At 49.7% G+C, this 18,784-nt stretch overlaps 7 protein-coding genes across 7 annotated transcripts; 4 read left to right on the plus strand and 3 right to left on the minus strand.

Annotated features, from left to right (window-relative positions):
- Positions 1–148: 148 nt before the first annotated feature.
- Positions 149–954, plus strand: BO85DRAFT_437716 (FAD/NAD(P)-binding domain-containing protein; the record flags this gene model as incomplete). The annotated part of the gene is made up of 2 exons (XM_025658635.1): positions 149–444; positions 495–954. The coding sequence occupies 2 exons, from the start codon at positions 149–151 to the stop codon at positions 952–954; spliced, it is 756 nt and encodes a 251-aa protein (XP_025516476.1).
- A 1,835-nt stretch (positions 955–2,789) lies between these two features.
- On the minus strand, positions 2,790–5,352 carry BO85DRAFT_519409 (DUF866 domain protein). Its single transcript, XM_025665049.1, has 8 exons — positions 5,266–5,352; positions 4,997–5,111; positions 4,867–4,932; positions 4,652–4,774; positions 4,415–4,543; positions 3,694–3,731; positions 3,441–3,596; positions 2,790–3,298 (listed from the first exon to the last, which is right to left on the minus strand). Exons 1-8 carry the CDS (start codon positions 5,298–5,300, stop codon positions 3,232–3,234), a joined length of 729 nt encoding a protein of 242 aa, XP_025516477.1. The 5' UTR covers positions 5,301–5,352; the 3' UTR covers positions 2,790–3,231.
- A 1,636-nt stretch (positions 5,353–6,988) lies between these two features.
- Positions 6,989–8,479, plus strand: BO85DRAFT_395644 (uncharacterized protein; the record flags this gene model as incomplete). Its single annotated transcript, XM_025656969.1, has 3 exons — positions 6,989–7,047; positions 7,107–7,680; positions 7,738–8,479. 3 exons carry the CDS (start codon positions 6,989–6,991, stop codon positions 8,362–8,364), a joined length of 1,260 nt encoding a protein of 419 aa, XP_025516478.1. The 3' UTR covers positions 8,365–8,479.
- A 1,066-nt stretch (positions 8,480–9,545) lies between these two features.
- On the plus strand, positions 9,546–13,408 carry BO85DRAFT_519411 (DDHD family phospholipase). The gene is made up of 5 exons (XM_025665050.1): positions 9,546–9,867; positions 9,928–10,973; positions 11,035–12,355; positions 12,412–12,549; positions 12,604–13,408. Exons 2-5 carry the CDS (start codon positions 9,954–9,956, stop codon positions 13,077–13,079), a joined length of 2,955 nt encoding a protein of 984 aa, XP_025516479.1. The 5' UTR covers positions 9,546–9,867; positions 9,928–9,953; the 3' UTR covers positions 13,080–13,408.
- On the minus strand, positions 13,069–15,856 carry BO85DRAFT_419283 (bifunctional molybdopterin adenylyltransferase MobB/molybdopterin molybdotransferase MoeA family protein). The gene is made up of 4 exons (XM_025657854.1): positions 15,522–15,856; positions 15,428–15,468; positions 15,329–15,366; positions 13,069–15,274 (listed from the first exon to the last, which is right to left on the minus strand). The coding sequence occupies exons 1-4, from the start codon at positions 15,789–15,791 to the stop codon at positions 13,488–13,490; spliced, it is 2,136 nt and encodes a 711-aa protein (XP_025516480.1). The 5' UTR covers positions 15,792–15,856; the 3' UTR covers positions 13,069–13,487.
- Positions 15,857–15,978: 122 nt separating this feature from the next.
- On the minus strand, positions 15,979–17,220 carry BO85DRAFT_419285 (H(+)-transporting V0 sector ATPase subunit c''). The gene is made up of 5 exons (XM_025657855.1): positions 17,048–17,220; positions 16,944–16,978; positions 16,793–16,884; positions 16,422–16,730; positions 15,979–16,365 (listed from the first exon to the last, which is right to left on the minus strand). Exons 1-5 carry the CDS (start codon positions 17,103–17,105, stop codon positions 16,257–16,259), a joined length of 603 nt encoding a protein of 200 aa, XP_025516481.1. The 5' UTR covers positions 17,106–17,220; the 3' UTR covers positions 15,979–16,256.
- A 141-nt stretch (positions 17,221–17,361) lies between these two features.
- On the plus strand, positions 17,362–18,671 carry BO85DRAFT_276569 (Rab family GTPase YPT6). Its single transcript, XM_025655151.1, has 5 exons — positions 17,362–17,684; positions 17,748–17,773; positions 17,842–17,930; positions 18,060–18,462; positions 18,528–18,671. The coding sequence occupies exons 1-5, from the start codon at positions 17,632–17,634 to the stop codon at positions 18,584–18,586; spliced, it is 630 nt and encodes a 209-aa protein (XP_025516482.1). The 5' UTR covers positions 17,362–17,631; the 3' UTR covers positions 18,587–18,671.
- The last annotated feature ends 113 nt before the right edge of the window (positions 18,672–18,784 follow it).

Consider the following 18,784-nt stretch of genomic DNA (forward strand, 5'->3'; position numbering starts at 1 on the left):
CCAACAATTGGTTGTCACACAATAAAACTATCTCAACATATTCAATGATCAAAAAGTGTAAATATAAGTAAGGGCGATGGTCTACTCCAGTGTGAATGGGCTTAGTACCTAGTACACCAAGAGCGAACTCACCTCCATTTCCCTCACCATGAAAAGCGTAGCCATCATTGGCGCTGGGCCTTGTGGCCTAGTAGCTCTGAAAGAAATGCTGCAAGCAGGGCTCGATGCAACTATCTATGAACGTTCCGATCAGTTGGGTGGCCTGTTCGCCACTGCAATGGCTTATCCAAACCTTCATCTCACGATCTCCAACTGGGCGATGGCTTTCTCAGACTTCCCTGATCCGTCTCGCATGCGGTACTCCACGGCTGCAGACTATTTGCTATATCTTCAGGACTATGCTCACCATTTCGGCCTTGAACGTCATATCAGTATCGCTCGGAGGTTTGTAAAGCCACTCGCGGAGATGACGGACAGTGGAGTTTGTCGATCAGACAGACGAAAGAGGATGAGAATGATGGGTCCATGCTCCACGTGCAGGCGGATGCCCTTATTGTTGCGACAGGGAATAGCCAAGTTCCGAACGGTGTGCCTTCACAGCTGGCAGGATTTAAGGACAGGATCGTCCATTCTAGCGCATACGATGAATCCTTCATGCAGGAAGTTGCGGACAAGAAGCTTAGGGGTCTGATCGTGGGAGGCGGCGAGAGCGGTGCCGTTATCTCGGCAGACCTATGTGAACAGTCGCCTAAATTGACGGTGTGGTTGCGACGTCCACCCTGCGTGGCCATGCGTTACCTTAACAGGCTTGATGAGACGCAACAAATAAAAGCCAACCAAACCATAGACTTCCCCGTCAGCATCTTCCTCGAATCCATCACTACGAATCGCTTGGGTTTCGCACAAAACGTCTATCTTTATACCGAGCTCGTACCGTCGTGCTGTTTTCTATAATGGCCTAATCCTGTCCACAAGAGAGCGCTGGTTTCTAAAAAGGTTGGCCCCAGCCTTCTTCCGCAGCGACCAATCCACGGTAATAACCAAAAGTTCGCGGTTGTGTCAGGCCTAAGACAGCGAAAAGTTAGAGGCCATAATAACCCCGTATGTCTCTGTTTGTGGGCAGACCTGTGAATTCAGCCTGCCAGACGGGACCAAGCAACGGCGCGAATTTGATGTCATCTTGCTCTGCCATGGCTTCCGAACGGAATTCCCTTGGCTTCACCTCCCTGATGGCATTCCTTTCTCGGCTAACCCACGATCCTGGTTTCTGCATTGCTTCCCCGAGGGACTGGGTGACTGTCTCTTCTTCTTGGGCTACGCACGGCCTGGCCAGGGAGGCATTCCTTCTGCGGCCGAGATGCTGAGTCGATATATCGCATTGTTGCTGCGTGGTGAAAGACAGCTTCCCGCTGATTATGCAGACCAAGCACGAAGAGATAGGGCAGCCGAGCGCGAGTATTACTGTCTAAGTCCTGATGTCAACTGGATGGTTGATTATAATGCTTTCATGGAAAGCGTGGCACGGAGGATAGGGTGTGAGACCTACATGCCACTTTCCTGCGTGATCTTTTTTTAATCTTCATATCCTGACTGTTCAGGTATCTTGTAGTAGATCTTGAGGTGAGCATCTTATATATCTCTGAACTTGTTATACATGGCTCTCAAGAAGTGTTAAAAGAAGTTCATAAAAGATTGAAGCCAGTAGAGAATTATATTATAGTATAATCTCAGGCATTAAATTCTTCCATACGCTGTTACTTTTCTTATGAGCTATCATATATCTCCTTTCTAATGCAAAACAGTAGGAGATACTGTTTAGTTTCTGTCTAATATTGCAGAACTAGATTAATTATCACATCAAAAGTCAGTGTGACCGAGTGGTTAAGGCGTCAGACCCGAAATCTGATGGGTTCGCCCGCACAGCCTGTCGCTGACGATATACAATAACTTTTTGAACTCTGTTTATCCTTTTTGATATATGTTATCATTGTAATAATAACTAACTACTTACCTTTTTGTATGTACAAGCATAGCCTCTATAGAAGCGTAGGAACAACAACCTGCACGGCAAGGCCACTAGTAAGGCCCGTTATATTCGGTGTCTTAAAGGGCATGTAAGAAAAAAATGACATAAAAAGATTATTTTTCATCGTCAGCGACAGGACCTGTGTGGGCGAACCCATCAGATTTCGAGTCTGACGCCTTAACCACTCGGCCACACTGACTTATTGCATACATTCCTTCTTCCTTTTAAGCATTAGTACATTGGTATCTGCAGACATGTTAGATTCGAAGGGAAACGTAGAAATAACAATGATATAAACCTTACGAGAGAAGTATATACATTCACTAGAGGATTTCTAGAACTGAGAAAGAAGAGAGAGCTACACACAGCAGAAATTCAGAAAAGAAACAAAAATTATGTAGAACTGGAGAATCAAACTATTTCATATATTCTCGTGATTTATTATATAGTATCCGCGGTCAAGTTTCTTTCTTTTCCTTCAGCTTCTATCATCAGTTCTCTACCAATCTGGGTTTCTTTTCCAGTAAAGCCCTCTGGCTTCTTCCTGTTAACATTGTCGGTAACTTCTGTATATGTCTCTTGCTACTGCCGCCCTCAGTCCTTGGAGCCAAGTGGGCGGCGTAATGCGGAGGGGATGTTGATGTGAATGAATGACATGATTAAGTGGGGTAAAGCAGAACCTCTCTCTGGCAGTAGTCCAAGGCAAACAACACTGGCCCCAGGCTACTTAGTACGTGCAATGAACTACTTACTAGACTGAAGTACTTCCAACTCGTCGCCTTTTGTAATTATCTTATTCGTCTAGGTGGCTAGGTACTTGACAGGAACATTCAGCGGCACATAGAAACGTCACAGGCGGCGGATAGATAAATAACCACACACCCATGATCCAGTGCCAGATAGTGAGTAGGAAACCAGAATCAGAGAGACCTTATTCTCTTATGTCCTTGACCGTCAGATTTTCCAGCAAGCTCCGCACAATTCAGACTGCATTCCCCCTGAATCAATCCTCGAAAGCCATCAATGTAAAAAACGCCTGGTCCAGAAATAAAGAAAAGTAGAGGACGGAGCTTGCTTTGAAAACCCGTACATGAAAATCCGTCAATATGCCTCTTTCTGAGCACCTTTCCAATGTGCGCGTATCTGATCGGGAAGAGTTATTGGTATATGTGTCTTCATTTGCCTGGTATAGCGCCCGATTTCGTCTATCGTAGTCCCAGGTCCGTCATTTCCACGCTGTCCGCTGAGCCCATCCAGAGGATGTTGTTACACCTATCAGCGTGTTGCGTTAGTAGATATTCTCCTAATATGCGCGCACATGTGCATCTCGGAGGAGGGGTAACGTATGCCCAGCTCCCAGCACTGGTATCAGGAACCACAGCCTCCAAGATAGCAATCGACCGAATAAACGCACCTAATCAGCACCAGACCCAATGTTCCCGTGTTCTTTCCATCGATGAACTCTTCCGTATCACGGAGCAGCACGTTCATGTACGAATCGATGCTCTCAAGCTTGCCCTTGTATTCCGTTTGACCCCACTTGAGACGGATGATGACCTCGGTACCGACTCTGCGAAAAGAATTAGAGAATGTTTTCCGGTAGAAATTGCAAGTTATGAGATGGGAGTGCGACGGGGCGATCAAGCGACAAGGGACCGGGTGCGTACCTAGCCTGAAGGAAAGGCCGGGGGTTGACAGGGTTGAACTAGATTCGCTGAGTTAGCTTACAGCCCATGACATTAAGAGTGTACGCTTAAAGATAAAGACGGATTCAATGGGATTGGGATAGGAGAGTACGAACACTCATTGTTGGTGGTCTCGAATCAATGCCAGCTGCTCAGCAGGAGATCGTAAAATATGGAAGTCGATGAGGATGGACGCGCCAAAGGAAACGAATAATGGTAGAAATAAAATATGACCGTCTCCACGTCCAGGTGAGATTGAGCTGGTCGCGTGCTGTAAAAGAGCTGGGCAGTCTATCGGAGATCGCAGAGCCAACTTGACGGAGCTGATGCCGTCCGCGAAAATGTGATGCCGCCAGACGCGGGTATCGTCCAATCAGAAGCCACACAGAGACACCGCCTTCTGAGCACTGCAATATCGCTCCGCATTTCATCAACCAGGCCATTTGTTCTTCCTCTATCGAAATTTGATAATATAATTCTTTGGTTGTAGAACTATTCGAGTATATCAGCTTCTTCTGGTAGTTGGGACTAAATTGACTGGTACTCCTTGATCCCCACATAGTGTTTTACACAGACTACTTAGCAGCATAAAAGACGTCTATAGGCTCCGATTGTCGATTACACAGGCTAAACTACACTCCATTTCTCATTAAAAGATAATACAAGGACCACTCATGATCCCTCTTTCTTACGCCCTTCCGACCTGGAAGTTGATCTCCTTAATCGAAACCTCATCTCCAGCCTTCTCATCGTAGTCATACCACTCTCCCTCCGACAAATCAATGCCGGTGAAAGGAGTAGAGGACTCGGCTCCCTTTGCTTCCCAATCACCCTGATATAAGCAGTTAGCTATGATAATCTTTTCGTAGTCCAGCCGGGGGCATTTGAAAGCACCACATTAAAAAAGATGGGAAATGTAAGAGAGGCAAGAGTTACTTACATCAGCCTTAAACTCCGTAAACTCCAATCCTCTGCAGTCGATTTCAATCACCTTCTTCGCAGTGCGCTTCTCATCCGCCTCGTAGACATTGGGGCCGGCAGTGATAGAGGCAGAGTGCGTTTTCTAGTATCAGTCAGTATTAGTTTACGTATCATCTCAGATGTTTCAGTGCTCTCGGTTGCGAGAACGAGGTTAGAAGATAAAAGTCAACCCACCTGGCACAGCTTGCATTTCCAGACAAAGTTCGCCTCGCCCCTACTACCGGGAATTTCGTGTTGTTCCTGCATATATAGTAAGCTTCCTTGTCTGAGAATCTATAGGACGGAAGAGCAAAAGCGGACTTACGAAGCGGTTGAAGCTGACCCAGTTGGGGTGGGTTTCACGGCAAGAGGTGCATTGCACTTTGAAAGTATAGTAGTAGGGCTCTTCCTCAGTGTCCTTGGGACGGAGGTCGGTGACGCTGTTTGGGGTGAAGATATGTGAGTTGGAGTTCGTTTTAGGTGAGGTGCGGGGAAGAATCTTTGCGGAGGGGAAATGGCAAGTGACTTTTGGGGGGTTTATAAAAAGTATGCATGAGTGGAAAGATCAGTTAGTAGAAAAGAGACAATACATACCCGCTGAGTTCGGCAGATAGGACGAGGGAAAGCATCTTGACTGTATTTGTTGCTTGGGCGCGTGTGTGTTGATATGGAGGAAGGAAGTTCTTCAGTGCGGGGCCGTGATGTCGGTTTCGGAAGCACACATAAAGACTCTACCGCCCTCCCGCTTGCTGCCCTTATTCACTTCAGAGCCATATTCTTGTGTTTTTTCAGAATTACCAACATTGAGGGACTCATTCCGCTTGGGACTCCGTGGTAGTTAACTATGCAGTGTTGTATAGCCAGAAAGTAAACTTAGAGACATTATATAGTACGTAATTTCTAAGTTTTAGGCAGTGACATCTATCAGACCAATACTAATGAGGATCTTGAAGCTTTAACACCAATTTGATGGTAACCTCTTTTCTCCACCATTACTAAACAGATAAGAACCCACACTACATTTAGCTAGTTATTTGGCTCTAGATCAGGGTAGTGGCCATCCTTTGCACCGTAATTTCAGTTGCACTGTATCCCAACCACTGGTGTGAAGGATGCCCTATATTCATAAACTATAAGCTAAGTGATTTTATGTGGCTCCGCTCACACCGGTGAAATACTTCATAGGTGCTATACTTCGCTGAGAATTCTGAGTCACTACTGCTACCGAGACTGCATCCAAGACTTACAGACCAGCTTCCGGACTCAGTGCTTTCACAATCGATTCATGCTTGGGAATGCACACTGATGAAATATCATGTACCGTGTGCCGCTCACAGTCGGGGGCACGTTCCGAGACTTGGAATTTGTGGGGAGATTTACAATTCCGAGCCAAGTAACGAGAAGTTCCCCAGAGGCAGTTGGGATTGCACCAGCTTATGGCATCGGCATGCCGATTGATGCCGTTAGGTCGGTAAATACTATAGATTTATGATTGTAAGTGTTGCTGTATTTACAGCAGTTTGTGAATTTTGGAAATGGCTGCAACGCTCTTAAACAGCCACTTATCTACTAAAACTATAAGCGGAACATCTCCTGTAGTCTGCTGTGGTGTGTTATGGGTATAGCCTCACCTAGGGTTGGCCTCGAAAGGCACGTAAGAAGTACAGCTCACTTGAATAGAATCGTTTTTGAGACACATACCAGCAATATAGCTAGCTACGGGTTCCCTCCTATATGATAATTACTCGTTTGGTGCTTTCTACAATCGCTTTTAGCACAATGTACCTAGCTTAATCTCTGTGTTTGGTGTTAAGGTGAATCTGGACCAATAACACTGAATGAATGCCTTATAGCAACAATAGGAAAATTCAATAAAGCCTATTGAGAAAGTCCTATTGTCCAAGATCCTATTGTTCAAATGTTATAGAATAACCTATTATGGCTTAGTCTAGGAACACATGTTAGGTCAAGGTGCTCTATTGTTGAGAACAATAGCATTATTCACTATATGAATTCCTATTTGGGGAAAATACTGCCCTGGATATATGAAAACCCTCATTTTGTAGGCGTGATACTGGTATAGTTTCGGTTTTACTGCATTCAATGGGGACAATAGGCTCACAATAGAACAATAGGATAGGTAATTGTGTCCTATGTGCCTGGCCTTCTTGACTATACCCTTCAACATCTTCGGGTTCTTGTCTATCTAAACACTTTGATCATCTCTGCATACCTCAGTGCCTCCGTTGCCTGTCAGACTTCGTCTATCTAAGCCTCATCTTACTCGATCGGTTGACTGAAACGCCTCGACTTCAAGATGGAGAGCAATAACGAAAGCAGCGAGACTTGGGAGGTCCCCATCATGCTCAGCCCGGAGTAAGTTATCCTTCTGTTGCTCCCATTGAACGATGCTGACTGCTATGGAGAAACCTCAGCTACGAGGAAATTGCTAGGATCAATCCCTTCTACGACAAGATCATGGATATGTGGAACAAATCCGCCCAGGCCACAACTGAAATGATCCTTTCCTCAGAAGGCTCTCCAAGTCTCTCCTCTCCGTCGTCACAGTCGACCCATTCCGGAAACGAAAAGTCTTGTGTTCATCGAGAAGCATCTGCATCTCTGCTGAGAGAATGCCAGTGCTATGCCGACCATCACGTCCCCAAGCAGCCGTGCACCTTGGTCCAGAACGGAAGAGAGCATAAGCCTTTGTATCAGACCCAAGACGGGCTTCGAACTGGACAAACTGCTCTGATCGAGAATGGTGATAGTTTCAGACACGTGCTCCCCCGTCCTGTCCACCCCGTTGAGCACTATCCGCATGATCAGGTAGATGCGTCCTGTGTGGAACCTGCCCTCATGCCAACAAAGACCACGCACAAGAAGCTCTTCGGTGAGAACGGCTGGCTTGGATGCACTGCCGACATGAAGGGTTTGTCGAGGGACACTCACAGGTTCAGAGGCTTGAGAGGTCTGGGCAGGAAGGTTATCAAGCAAGTGGAAGAACTCGTAAGTGGCCTTCTTATCTCATTTCACAGTATAGACATGCTAATATTGATATTTCAGGCCGAGGATGTGGCCAGGGCTCACCCAAACCCCATTATCCATGCCACCCTTCGCCCAAGGCTTGTCCCCGAATCAACCATTCCCATCTCGCTAGATCCTCCGACACAGGCCAAGCTATACTCAGAAATGGAGGTCATGCTCTGTGTCAGCGCAAATAAGTTCCTTCTCGGACAATACAATGAGGGCCGTCTGTCTGAAGAGTCGATTCGCAAGGTCACCAACTACTGGGGATCGAAAAACCGGCCTCAGGTTATTGAGTTCCAGTTCGACCAGGCCACCCAGCGCCGGCTGATTCTGGCAAATGTCCGGACTCTGCGCTTCAGCGGCGAATGTTCATCTAATCTAGTTCTCCTCAAGTCGAACCTGAATAATTGGAAGGCACTCAGTAAGGAGATGGGCGTTCGCACGTTCTGTTTCCCCGATAGCGCTGTTCGCAAGCACATGCATGACATTCATAAATTGCTGGATATGCTGGACGCACCCCTTACCACCTATCTCACGTTCGAAGAGCTCCAGATGAGCATACTGTCCTTGATGAAATCCCATCTCGAGAAGCTTTGCCAGGTCGATGGTAGCCATGAGAAGTCGCTTCTCCCCAGTCGAAAGTACGATGGACATCAATTTTAAGGCGCATTGAGCGACTTGGTGTCTCTCATTATCCTCTTCGTTTTGCTACGGTTTTCTTTTATTCCCGTTGTCTGTCTCCCCTTCCAGCTCAGCACAGCAAGCAATGGTACATGCTAGAAGCGGTGACGAGTAATTAGTGTCTTAGCACGGCTTTATTAAGCGTTGTATTTATGATCTAGATAAAATTCCAATCCAGGCCATGACACATTGATGAACAATTCTCACCGAAGACTCTCGTAGACGGTTAATGAGCGTATCAAGATACTCGACTCCACCTTAGAGAGAGCTGACAGCTTGGCTTGGCGGGCGCTTTCCTGCAGACACAACTCACCGTGCAGCCAGTGGACCAATCGCCACGTATGCATCACCACATAGCCCTGAAACCTCTAAAATACAATGATAGGGCCCGAGGTGACCTGAGACCACTTGAAGTGCCTAAGATTCTCCCGGGCAATATATCACCAATCATTTGATCATCTGAACCCACTTGCGAGTATCCAGGCGCCCGGTTGACACAACAGAAGATGACACTCCACCATCATGCCAGATCATCCGCGCAATGGTTCATAATATTCCGAGAAGGTCCGCCAAAGTTCTTGAGGATGATCAACTATAACAGGGACCCGGTATGAGTAGTCTGCTTGGTGCGATTGACAGCAACCCGCACAGTTCAACCATCGTGTCTGGTGCAACCATCGAATATGTTTCAGGCTTAAGATGCCGGACCCTGTTTACGGCAATGTAGAGGGCGCTGTGTATTTGTTGGCAACCTCTAATTAGCTACGTGTCGAGTGGTCTTCCTTGCATAGCTTAGCATGCTCCTCATAGTATCAAGAGCTTTCCGCCCACGCTAGGAGACCTCCAGCATCCGTATGGCTTAATCTTGCGGTCTACTCCATAGTAGAAGAGAGATAAGATAGTAATAGTTAACCAAGATCCACTCTGACAGTTAGTTAGCCGCGATAACTCCGTAAGCTTCGTCTCTGGGCCCGCTTGGTGCGACACACTCACCGGTTTTACTTGAGCAAATCGAGCAACTTGCAGATCCAGTAATATTCCCACAAAGAAAAGAAGAGGGATGATCCTTCGTGGCTGGTGCTGTGTTAGTAATAGTTGAATTATTATTTACTAGTCGTAGAAGAGTTGTTTGGGGCTACCAATCGAGATCGGCGATCGCCTGGCCGGCTTTCACGTGGGCCGACGTCATGGGGTTCTCTGGAGTCTGCAGATTCACCTGGATTCACCTTTTCTGCTGCTGCCACCTACTCTGTCTCCGATCCATCTCCAGCTGCCTGGCTGGCTTCTGGAGTATTGCAGGTCTTTTTACTGCATCTCTTTTGATTATGAATCTTATCCTCAAAGCTGGTATCGGGCTTTTTCGAAGCTCTCGCTGATACCTGGCCTCCCTTGCTGACCTACAATCCAGCGCGCGCTGGACATTTTTAACAACAGCACAGCCCTTCTGCCTATATTTGCTCCCGACTCGGACTCACTGTCATGCTGGTTAGCCCTTGGTCACTTTGCACAGGCTTGGTTTATTTACACAGCTCTCTTTTGCGATAGTCCTGTCCCTGCTACTCGCCGTCACGATGACGACCGGCCCTATCCATACCTACGGCCCTTCTTGTTTACTCGCGGAAGACGACCCCGATCTCTCTGCCTGGCTTTCTTCGGATAAACCACCCAGCGTTCGACCGCAATTCTTTTACACCTCCACCCTTGCAATCGACGATCCGTTGGCTGCCCTTCCTCCTCCAACTAGCGGTCAAGGTTCGGGGAATGAGTGGGCTCCGCTCCAGCCTTTCTCAGTCAGGGATAATGCGGCCCTGGAAGATTCCTGGAAACAATTGCAGCAGACCATAAGGGAAGAGCTCGATGGGAAATACAAATCTCAAAGTGGTACTTCGTCAACTAGGAACTCGGGCATCGATGTACCCGGCCGGGGATTTGCTGTGGATCCGGGGAAATTGAAACGAAAGGGACTACATGACACAAGCTTGGCTGGTAGCCAGAAGAGCTCTGCCGGTGCCCCTTCACGCTCCTTGGATGACCAATTACCTCCCAGCTCTCAAATACGGTCCAGAATTGAAGCTAGTAAGGCTGGCGTAAACAACAAAGGGTCTCGAGAAAGGTCACGCACACTTGGCAGTAGCTTAGATGGCGGTCCTACAGCCGGCACAGGTGTACGGCGCAAACTGGAGCCGCCTTTCAATGACAAGTTCGGATCGGTAGAAACTAAGGCTAATGAAGTACTAACAAGTGACGATGCAGGAGCTGATGGCGCAGAAAGCACCAGTCCGCGAAGCTATCCTTCGCGCGATGTGAGCATCAGTGGTTCCCCTTTTGCCAGAGCTCCAGTCTCTCCCAGACACAGCCCATTAGGCCGGTCGGTGGAATCTATATCGTCGAAAGATGGGAACCAGGATTCCTTGATCGATCCACCCACTCAATCTGTACCGAAACCATCAGGATTACGGACGACGATTCGACAGGCCTCTCCCGACGAGGATGATGGTGAAACGGGAGAAGCCGACCCGGTTGAGGAGCCACGGCACAAAGTACCCGTAGGTGCATCTCGGCTTCATCTGGTCGAATTACCGAGTCTCAAGGTAAGTCCAATTTTTCATAAACACGGTTGACCATGATAGCAAGCGGGCTAAATTCGGACAGATGAAACCGATTTACTGGAGCCCCCTACATGATATTTCGTGCGTATTTCGTGCGACGTGGTTTTACAAGAATACTATGCTACCCGTGGAGACCGAACTCGCCAATAGATTGGAAGATGGCTACAACTACCTGAAACCATGGACCGAAACATGGCAAGATGAACTTAATAGCTGCGTGGAGAATGGTGCCGATGCCGAATTGAAGATCGTACACAAGCTCTGGCCGAAAGAGAATACAACTAGACCACCTACTGCTGTGGCTGCGCCAGGTTCTGAAACTCGAAGCTCGACCGCTCGTCTGTCGAACGAAGACAAGCGCAAAAGACCTGAAATCATGCCGTTAGATCTCAACCGAGCTGCGGGTAGTACATCCGCGCAATCCGACACTGTCAAGCCGTTCTTGAATTCTAGCGTCATCTACGCTGACGCGAGAAACGCACAGATTCTCCGGCCTAGCCTTCTCCCATCTGTGTCAAGGGGACGCAAGCCGCTCAGTGCGATCCGTAAAGGGAGACAGATTGGTATTCCTGTGATTCGTGGCTTCAGTAGACGATTATGGGACCGACTACACCCAAGCAAACCCAGCCCAGTAGACGTGAGGAACTACCTGCGGAGCACCCAATCTCGAGCGATGTCGACGACATCCATTGAGCCCATTTGCTATGCATGTGCGATAGAGGAATTGCGGCCTGCTCCAACAGATTTGGTGCTAGTCATACACGGTATTGGCCAGAAACTGTCGGAACGGATGGAGAGCTTTCACTTCACCCATGCTATCAATGCCTTTCGGAGGCAAATCAACGTGGAGTTAAACAGCGAACCCGTCTGGCCACATGTGCGCCCAGGCCATGGAGGCATTATGGCCCTTCCTGTCAATTGGCGTTCTACCTTGTCCTTAGATGAAGCCAACCTGGAGTCTCCAGCTGGGGAAGATCCCGCTGCGAACCACTATTCCCTAGACGATATCACGCCGCAGACGATACCGGCTGTCAGATCATTGATCAGCGATGTCATGCTGGACATCCCGTACTATCTGTCTCATCATAAGCCTAAGATGATACGAGCAGTAGTCAAAGAAGCTAACCGCATCTTTCGACTTTGGTGTGAGAACAACCCAGGATTCCAGCAGAACGGGCGAGTACATCTGCTTGCACATTCCCTGGGGAGCGCCATGGCCTTGGACATTCTCACTCATCAGCCAACGAAGATCCCAACCTTCAACTTTTCCAAAACCGAAGTTCACGGAGACATTTTCGAATTTGATACGAAGAACCTATTTATATGTGGCAGTCCGGCCGGTTTCTTCCTCCTTCTCAACAAAGGTAATTTCAAACTCTCGTCCACCTTCTATGTCATCCTCGGGCTAAATCTCACGCAGCGAACTTACTACCTCGACGAGGACGAGACAAACCCGGCTGTGAAGGCGACGATCGGCTTCGAGGCGTAGCAGGTGAAGCAGACACATACGGCTGTCTAGCCGTCGACAACCTATACAACATCATGCACACCACCGATCGTAAGCACCTTATATTCCTCATTTCCAACCAGCTCATACTAACACACACCCCAGCAATCGCCTACCACGTCAACGCCGCCGTTGACAGCGGCCTCGCCAGATCCCTCCGACCCGCCTCCATCCCAACCTCCGCCGCATCCTTCTGGCAATCCGTAGGCAGCGTATTCCGCTGGAGCACTCCCCCAGCTCTACTCCCCTCAACCACCACCGTCCCCACCCGTCCAGCAACCCTCAACAAACTCCCCACCAACGTCGAACTAGAAACCCACGACTTCACACATGAAGAAATCGCCGAAAAGCGCATGTTCCTGCTTAACGACAACGGCCAGATCGACTACTTCCTCTCTGGCGGCGGCGGGCCCCTGAACATCCAATACCTGAATATGCTCAGCGCGCATAGCAGCTACTGGACCCTGACTGACTTCGTGCGCTTTATCGTCATCGAAGTCGCTCGCAAACAGGGCAGAGAATATACCCTGCCTGTGCTGAGGGCGGCGAAGAAGAAGGGGTGGAAGATACATAAAGGCTGATGCGGTGGTCTAGTCTATGCACTTACGAAGCTCTGCATGAAATGCGCGTTGTTCATCTATCTATTCATTCTTGTCTAAGTCTACTAAGTCATGTTTGGTTAGCATGTGCGACTGGTCCTGGGAATCTTGTGGTGCAGACTTTGATCTAATACTTGTTTTTTTCTTGGTGGTAGCGATACCCTTGTTCTGGAGTCCAGAATGCGATTTGATACAATAACTTCACATCTTGTTTTGCTATGTTCTGGCATAGAATTTTTGTATTCTTGCATATTTGGGGCAAATAACGAATATCTACACTACAAGGTCATGATTCAGAAGAAGTAGTGCTTGCATACCATGAAAAAGTAATGCATACTATGCTATAGATCCTACCAGAGCAAAAAAACCTTGTAGTTAATTTGATTCTCCTCATTTCTCCGGCACCACAGCCCCCATCATCAACGCCTCAACCAACGACCCCTTCTCCACCTTCCCAGTCCCCGGCTTCAGCACCAACAGCGCATTAGCACTCGCCAAGCTACCCACTCTCGAGCTACGCTGTCCCACCCCCTCCAATCCCGTACTCATAGCATAGAGCCGACCATCCTCGCGCGACGCGGTAACAATCGCGCGATGATACTCGGTTCGTTTCTTATCAACGGGGAACGGATGCGCCAGCGCCACAGACACAAGCGGAAGGCCGAGGGGCGGGGAGATCCCAGCGGGGGTGATCTTGCGCTGTTCCATGCCCATGAGCTTGTGGAGGGAGGGCAGTACGAAGAGGTTGAGGGTGACGAGCGCGGAGGCAGGATTACCGGGGAGGGAGAAGATGAGTTTGGTTTCGCGTTCTTGTTGTTGTTGTCCTGAGGATGGTGTGGAGGAGGGCTTGAACGGAATCGTGGCGAAGGTGGTAGGTTTGCCTGGTTTCATTGAGACGCGGCCGAAGTGAATGGTTCCGCCGAGGGAACGCTCGATCGTGGGTTTGAGGAGGTCGAGCTCGCCCATTGAGACGCCGCCGGTCGTGATGATTACGTCGACGCTGGATTGGGCTTTGCCGACGCCTCTGAGGGCGTCGCGGAGGCTTTGCTCGAGTTCTCCGACTGGAGTGTCGCGGGCGATGCCGAGGTCGACGGTGGGGAACCCCCAGGAGGTGAGGCAGGAGAGGAGGGACGGGCGGTTCGAGTCACGGATTTGGCCGCCTTGGAGCTTGCGAGGGTCGTTGTGTTCGACGAGTTCGTCGCCTGTGCTGAGGACTCCAATGCAGGGTTTCTTGTAGACTTTCACGGTCTGGGTTCCTGTTGCGGCCAGAAGGCTGATCTCGCCGCCTACTGAGGTGATCAGGTCGCCTTTGCGGAGGATGCAGGACCCCAGAGCTACGTCGCTGCCTGGTTCGCGGACGTTTTCTTGGGGCTTGATGTCGCCGGTTAGGATCTCGACGGTTGCTTCTTCTTGGCCGTCGGGGGTCGAGGAGGCGAGGACCGTGTCTTCGACCATTACTACGGCGTTCGCGTTGGGGGGAAGCGGTGCGCCGGTGGTGATTCGCGCGATGGTACCAGGTTCGAGGGGGGATAGAATGCCTCCTTCGTTGGCGTGGGTTATGGACGCAACGGGGAAGATTCCTTTGGTGTTGGGCCCGGCATCGGGGGATTCGGGGGCGATGACAGCGTAACCGTCAACGATACTGGCACGGTATGCGGGCACGGCTTCCCGGGCGTAGACATCTTCGGCAATGACGGATCCAACGAGAGCGGTTGTCACCGGAGCTTCAATGATCGTCGGTTCGGGCGTGTGTTGACTGATCAGTTTAAGCGCTTCGTCAACAGAGAGCATTGGGTACGGAGACTCGCGGTATCGACGGTTTGGGCCGGCGTTAGGGTCGTTTGATTGGGGACGTTCTGACGGGGAAGTATGTGCGCGGGGAACGGCATGTCCATGACTGTGATCATGTCCTCCGTGATGATGATGGTGGTGGTGATGGTGATGGTCTGCTTTGCTGCCAGAGGGAGATGGCGCAGACACCCCTGCCTCGGCTTCCAGTTTCTTGACCCCGCCTGCGTGCAGGGCTCTGGAGTTTGCGCCAGCCGCCTGGCTACACGCATGCGGCAAGAGCTTGATGATTGCTTCGATGTTCTCCTTGGCCCCTTTGGGAGATCCGGGTACGGTGACTATCAACGTCTTGTCTCGCACACCTGCAACAGGGCGAGACATCATTGCAACTGGTTGTATTTGTTAGCAGGCGAGTATGGCAATGTTGTCGCTGACAGCCTTACAAGGGGTGACTTTGAGAGAAGCTGCAATCATGCCGTGTCTAGGTGCAGTAAGTTAGTGTCGAACATAAAGTCGAAATAGGAGAGCTGGAGTAGACGCACACCAGGCCAGATGCATGGCGATGGATGAGAGGCGATACGGCCTGTCTGGCATTAGCCATGAAATACGAAGCTCAAGGGCAGGTAGAAGACCGACCTCAGGCGTGATATCCTTCGTAGCAAACCCAGTACCACCGCTTACGACCACAAGATTGACCCAGTTTGGACCATCAGTCCAGTCACAAATGGAGCGTTGGATCTCCAACACATTATCGGGGACGATCTTGATAACGGGCGTGCCCCAGTTATTCGACCCTTCGGCTGAGATGACGGTAGTCAGTGTGTCTCCCACTCTATCTGTGGATGGATCTTGCGAGGCGGTATCTGAGACGATCAAAATCGCCGCTTTGAGGGTGTTGTCTGCCATTGTTGAGAAGTGAGGGGTTGTTGGAGAGTCTCCTACCGGGACGGCGGGGAGAATGGAGATGGATGTTGATAAGAGCGGAGGCTGCTTGACTGGCCGGATTGGTGACCCGCAGCGCCTACTGTAAAGTATGCTGCATACATACTACAAATCTGCTACTACAACTTGCAGCTTACGACGTGAAATACTTGTGCTCGCTATTTATCTTTGTTTGGTAAAATGTTCCTATGATATCTCCTAGCAATTACTGTACACCTTTCCTCCTCTTCTTTCCCCATCAGGCAAAGCAACAAAAACAAGACTATCAATGCAATTCACGCATAGCCAACCGGTCTACAGTCAAATCGAATCCATGCGCCCAATGCGGCCTATAAATAGGACAAATAACAGAAAAGTGAAGACAAGAATGATATAGGTCGTACAGATCATCCCCATCATAGCCCTCTACATCTCCACCAGCAGCATTCTTCAGGCAGCTCCAAAGTCGAGTGCCTTTCCTCCAACCAGAAGCCCAACAATCAATCCGAAGAGACCGAGAACGGAGCTGAAGATTTCGATAACCAGAATCTTGACGAACCTATCGTGCATTTTGTTAGCGTTCACTCCGCCAATCGAATGAAGGGGCTGACGAACAAGCTAGGGTCAGCAGCATCGGCCAGGGCCGCACCACTTCCGTTAATACCGACGGAGATACCGCAAATCAGGTTGCAGGCGCCCACAGTGATACCGCCCCAGAACAGCGCATATCCGGTGTAGTAGTTGCTGCCAGAGAAGGCCTCATCGCCTTCAACGAGGTTGAGCTTGGAGGAGAAGACGATGGCCATGATGACACCATAGATAGCCACGACTTCACAGAAAATAATCGAGATCAAGTTCTTGGTACGGATTCTGGGTGCTTTGACACCTCCACCAACGATCGAGGAGCCGGTCAAGAAGATACCCCTGATCGGAACGCAGTCAGTATCCCGTTCTCAATAACACAAGCCGGAATTGTAAAGCCATACCATGCCGCACCAACCACCGACAAGCCAATGCACATGGCAATTCCAAAGTTCGCCCAGGCATACGGAGACACCGACTCGAGGAAGTAACCGATCTATATCGAATTAGCGGGTGTTCACTGGTCATCGTGGTCGTAGGGGGTCCGTGACGTACGTTAATCTTTTCGCCTTCACCGCGGAAGAGGTAGTCTAATCATGGAAACCAAGGAAATTAGTGTCTTGATGAAGCCCGCCGCGCCAGAATGATGGTTTACTTACACAGTCCTACCACCGCTGCTGCCACGATTACAACACCGGAAGGATAGAGGAGACCCATGATGAAAACCCCGGTTTTCGGCACTGCCTGAGTGCTGAAGGATATCAAGAAAACAAACGACGGGGGGCCCGAAGAGGAGAGGAGCAGAAGATAGGGAGTCAGAGGAGGAGCGTAGGGAGCTCTTGACCGAAGCGTGTAGCTGGAACAAGCCGCAAGTACAGCGGGAGGTGGAGGTCGGGCCGCCGATTAATCCGCGGGCGTGTGCTTGTCAGTCCATCATCCCAGTTTAATACAAATACGGAGTACATAATACTGTCCAAGTTCCCCGGACCGATCCATGGGTCGAGCTCTCCTCCAGTCATCGTCGTCGTCTTGCTGAACCTCTCTGCTCCCCGATATATACGGTCGCTTTTCGCACCTCTCGTCTCTCCCCCAGATATACTTTCACCCCAATATATGTCCTTGTATCCCTAGTGCCCTCCTCCCACCTGACCGTTGTCCACCGCCTTAACACTTGTTGACTTTGCGACGTGCCTCCGCTACCCCTGATTCCGCCACCACTCCTACTATCAGAACATCTGCAATCATGGCATCCACCTCCGGGGTAGGGTCGTATTCGAACCCTTTGAAGAAGTTCAAGTATGTCCCGCCTGTAGTATATCCCTTCCAGCTTTCGTGAATGTGCGGCTAATCGAATTGCAGGCTGGTTTTCTTGGGCGAGCAGAGTGGTACGGATATCTTCTGCGACAATACTCCAACCATTGGCGCCATCCGGTCTCTGACATCTTCCTCACAGTTGGAAAAACTTCCCTGATCACACGGTTCATGTACGACTCGTTTGACAACACGTACCAAGCTACCATTGGAATCGATTTCCTGTCAAAGGTATACTACGCCTAGTCGACTGCTTCCCCTACATTAGCAGGCCCTCACCCGAGCCAATCTCTCCCGGTCTCATGGTTCCCCCATACACTCGCGCTACTGCAGGAAGCTGATTCGCATTGCCCATCCTAGACTATGTACTTGGAAGATAGAACTGTTCGCCTTCAACTTTGGGACACCGCCGGTCAAGAGCGTTTCCGATCCTTGATTCCTTCCTACATCCGTGACTCGAGTGTCGCGGTCGTGGTCTACGATATCTCCAACGCCAAGTCCTTCCAGAACACACGCAAATGGATCGACGATGTACGTGGGGAACGCGGTAACGATGTGATCATCGTTCTGGTGGGCAACAAGACCGATTTGAACGACAAGCGCGAGGTCACGACGGCGCAGGGCGAGGAGGAGGCCAAGAAGAACGGCTTGATGTTCATTGAGACCAGTGCTAAAGTTGGTCACAATGTGAAGCAGCTTTTCAGGAGAATTGCGCAAGCCCTACCCGGCATGGAGGGTGAAGCCAACCGGGGAGACAACCAAAGTGCGTTACCCTTTCCCCGCCCATGGCTTAAAGTTACACGGGATGAATACTGACGGCTTTGACAGTGATCGATGTCAACATCACCCCGAAAGAGACCACGACCAACGACGGATGCGCCTGCTAGATGTTGTACTCTCTAATTCGTTCTACCCCGGCCATACTCCCTACTACTTGCGATCCCTCTCTATCTGTGCCTGAATCTCAATGATGAGGCTTGAGATTGTCCATAATGCTCTTCATTTTTAAGATGTACATTTTTCTCCCTTTATGTTCCAGGTGAATAGCGTGTTTAGATCAAGCTTGAGCTTTTCTTTCTTTTTCT

The sequence above is a fragment of the Aspergillus piperis genome (assembly GCF_003184755.1).
Source record: "Aspergillus piperis CBS 112811 unplaced genomic scaffold BO85scaffold_7, whole genome shotgun sequence".
Taxonomy (NCBI): Eukaryota; Fungi; Ascomycota; class Eurotiomycetes; order Eurotiales; family Aspergillaceae; genus Aspergillus; species Aspergillus piperis.